Below are 3,702 nucleotides of genomic sequence, written 5' to 3'. Positions count from 1 at the left end.
TTTACACCTTCTCTCAGTAAAGTCTTGCATAATATGATCTTGGTCTGGACAGACCGTTATTAAAGCACTATAAAGCACCGGCTGCTACTATTAAAATGGAATATACAGGAGGAAACAATAAGGGTGAATGAATGAATGAATGAAGAGCAACATGATGATGGTTACACATCTGATGGTTCCAGACAGAGATATTGTAAAAACTCTGTTCCACATTAAATCAAGTAATGGATTTTAAGCAGGAAATAGCCTAGTCTAACACACTGCACATTATAGGCCACAGAAACACACCAAATAGATCAGATATCACGTTCACGGGTATCAGAATGAAATAAGAAAAGGATGGGTAGTCTCATCTCTTAAATTATGTCAAGATAGCAGGAAGTTTTAAATTCTAGTCTTGGTCCTTCCACTAACTTGAGAAAGTAGTATAACCAGTTTGCCTGAGTGTCACTAAAAAGTCAGAGTACTTACATATCCCACAAGGATACTGTCAGGTTTAATTAATTATGTCTGTAAAATCCTTTCTAAATGAAAAGTGGCAAGCATGACTTATTAATTAAGTCTAAACCACCACTACAGAATCAGGCTGATCATTGTTTTATCAAGAGAATAACATTTCTAATAAAATACATTTCAAATGGGAAATTATAATAACAGCCTTTTTGACTTCTTTAGACTTTTTTGTGAGGAGCAAGGCAATAAACTTTTGATGAGTTCTAGGAATAGAAGTGCAATCAAGAACAAGAGATACAGGAACACTCACCCACTGACATTAACGTGGCACTAGCTAAACAGCACTGCATAAATCATGAGAATGGCGACTATATACCTCACACTGCTGTAGGACCCAGCTGAAAGAAAACTACTTCTCTGCCTATTAGATGTCACTTGCTTGTAGTCTGACTACGTGCAAGGGTCTGCACAGGTCACCTAGGTACAGCCACCCAGAACCAACTACAGCATTAGTAGCCCAAAACTACCTATAAGGTGGCAATGCAGGATTTAAAAAGGGCCTGATTTCCATTAATATGAGTCTATTGCTGTCAGCTCACATGCTCACAGCTATAGCATGTATCTGCAGGCAGAATCCAGGCGTCAGGTATGAATGACAGCTGTCATTGATGCACAGCTCCTCTTGGGGTGCAGCGAGCCCTCTTTTTTGGTCCTCTTTTCCCTGTGATGGCAGCTGTGTTAGCTAAAGTACTCCTCACTAGGAAATTATAATCCAGTTGGTGCTCACTAGGGCCAGGAATTCATCAGTGCAGATAAAAGAGTAGTTCAGAACATTCAGAAAAGACGTGGATCAAACAACCTGTAAATTACAGTGAATGAGCACATCCACTGGACAGTCCTGTGGCCCAACTCTTTCCTGGACAACTCCGCCTATTTGGCCTGTACTGGCAAGCTCCACACCCTCAACGCCAATAGCTGGAGTTTCAGAAGAGGAAATGAATCATGTCCTCGGAATGCAACTGAAATCCCACAGATCTAAGAAAATACTTATTCATCTGCAGATATATACATGCATACCTCATATATTGCCAGTTACATTTCAATCAGATACAGCATATGAATAAAAATATCCCAGATCTAGTGGTACTTAACATTAGGTGGCATTCCAAAAATATGGCACGGGATTATAAATGAAACAAGCAGTACCACATGACTTAAAATATAATGTTGACTGAATTTGGGACCAGTCCAGCACAAAATAACCACATCTTCTCCAGGCTACACAGACATTAGGTTTGAACGGTCGCGCTATGGCAACATGACACATAATTCAGAAATATCAACTTGTGATAGAAAGACAGTAGGGATTTTCTAGACTGGGTCAAAATGCTCTGCGAAAACATTTTTGCTAAAATTAATATAGCGTAAGAAAGGGTAAGCAAAGTTTGATTTGTCGGCCAAGACAAGCCCATGGGGAGATCTCCTTAATGAAATAATTACTAACTTATGTTTGCGTGTGATGTCCCCACTTCTGGGTCACATCGCTTTTCTGCCTCTTTGTCTCCCAGTTTCCTCCTTTCTTGACACAACAACTGATGACAGCCAGGTACAAGATCCATGCTCACACAGGCCCAGCTAAGCAGCATGGCTCTTCCACAAGCAAAAAGGGTGGGACATCCACAGCACTGAACTTTCTGTAATGGCCAAGCAGCTCAGACACAAACCCCGTATTTTTGAAACGGCATCGATTCTCAAGACATAGGGGTCTATCTTGCTTGCTAACAGTGGGGTTTCAGGGTGCCAGGTGCCACCCTGGCAGGGGAGCCCCCCTGAGGAGGGGACAGGGCTGAAGTGGGCAGATTATGTCATGGGCAACCTTCCTTCCCCATGCTGCTACTAAACAAAATTGGAAATCTTCATTATGTGGAAATAAGGCAAAAGGTGTATTTCACTGCAGATCTCAGGGCAGCCCAACCATGTCTTTGCCAGTGTTGGCAATGGTTCCCACCAGAGACAGCTGGTAGTCACCTACCTTCATCCTCTAGCTGGATAATTATGTTGAAGACATGGAGAAGATTTGAAGCCACCAAAGAATGCAGAAGCAACACCGTTCAGATCATCATCATACCTTTGTATGTGTCCTTCCCTGGAGAGGTAGAGCTGTGCATTTTCTTCTAACCAGTTCTTCAAACTCCTGCTTACAGGTGATTACCCCATGTCATGAAGAGCTGAGTGTGGCCTCCTGCTCCAGCTCAACTTTCACTCGGATTCAAAAACATTTTATGTGACTATGTAACAAAATCTAGCCCAAATATTAGAGTTTGGGGCCTCTCCACATCGATACTCTAAAACGCATGTAGCAGAACAAGCCACAAGGACAGTCCATCATCCTGCAAGTCCTCACGTGAAGTTTGCACCATATCTGATTGGACAGTTAACAGCTGCACATTTCCATTACACTTGGAGCACTTTGCAATGGCAGCACTGCCCCTTCCCAGCCGCCTGAGGTGGTATGAGTATTTCAATTCTTATGCTGCTGCCACCACTACTAAAACCACAGAGCAGATGAGCATGTTTAGAGCCATGGTCCATTTTGCTATATGCTCAGAGAGTCGATGTGACAGGTTGTAAAAAGCCTTTACAACCTGGTAGGCTGCACATATCGGTCTGAATTACAACAATAGAGCTGTCTCACGTAAAAAATGTAAAGGACAGAAACTGCTTTCCAAGGATGGCTTCTGGTATCACTTATGCTGGGAGACAGGGACATTTCTCTGAGCAGCACACTCAAGACACAGTGCTCAGGGTCTTTTCCTAAAGCAAGATACCAGGACACCCTGTGTAAAACTTGGGATGGTATGAGCAGATCCATTCCCTCCCAGGCAAGGGTGCCACACTCCGGTGTTTCCATTCCCAAAGACTGACCACTAAATATACCTAGATTGTCATTTAACATTACGTGTGTAAAAAAAAAAAAAAAGATAAATTGAGTCCCTACAAGGATCGAAGTGTCAGACTGACTCAAAAATATCAGAAATACAGGTTGCCTTACGTCCAGTTTGAGGCTCCAGCACTCAAAAACCACAGAAACGCACCAACTAGGAAATCCTTTAAAGCTCCAATTAAGGAAAAACAATTAACAGCGATGAGCAGCCCCGTCAAGCCACCCGAGAAGGAGAGACCCTCGCACGCACGGCCAAGCCTCAGGGCGCCCCGCAGAAGGGCCGAGAGCCGCCGAGCGGGCGGGGC

The 3,702-nt window shown here is 43.3% G+C and overlaps 1 protein-coding gene across 1 annotated transcript in view; it reads left to right on the top strand.

The window, feature by feature from the left end:
* Window positions 1-1,069: 1,069 nt before the first annotated feature.
* Window positions 1,070-3,702, top strand: part of SDE2 (SDE2 telomere maintenance homolog) — a 12,269-nt gene continuing 9,636 nt past the window's right edge. The window contains exon 1 of the mRNA XM_026844649.1: window positions 1,070-1,099. Coding sequence (XP_026700450.1) covers window positions 1,070-1,099 — 30 coding nt within the window. The remainder of the gene's footprint in view (window positions 1,100-3,702) is intronic.

The sequence above is a fragment of the Athene cunicularia genome (assembly GCF_003259725.1).
Source record: "Athene cunicularia isolate RWA chromosome 3 unlocalized genomic scaffold, athCun1 chr3_part1, whole genome shotgun sequence".
NCBI classification, from domain to species: Eukaryota; Metazoa; Chordata; class Aves; order Strigiformes; family Strigidae; genus Athene; species Athene cunicularia.
Note: the sequence above shows the minus strand (reverse complement) of the source record. Positions and strands in the feature narration are given on the sequence as shown.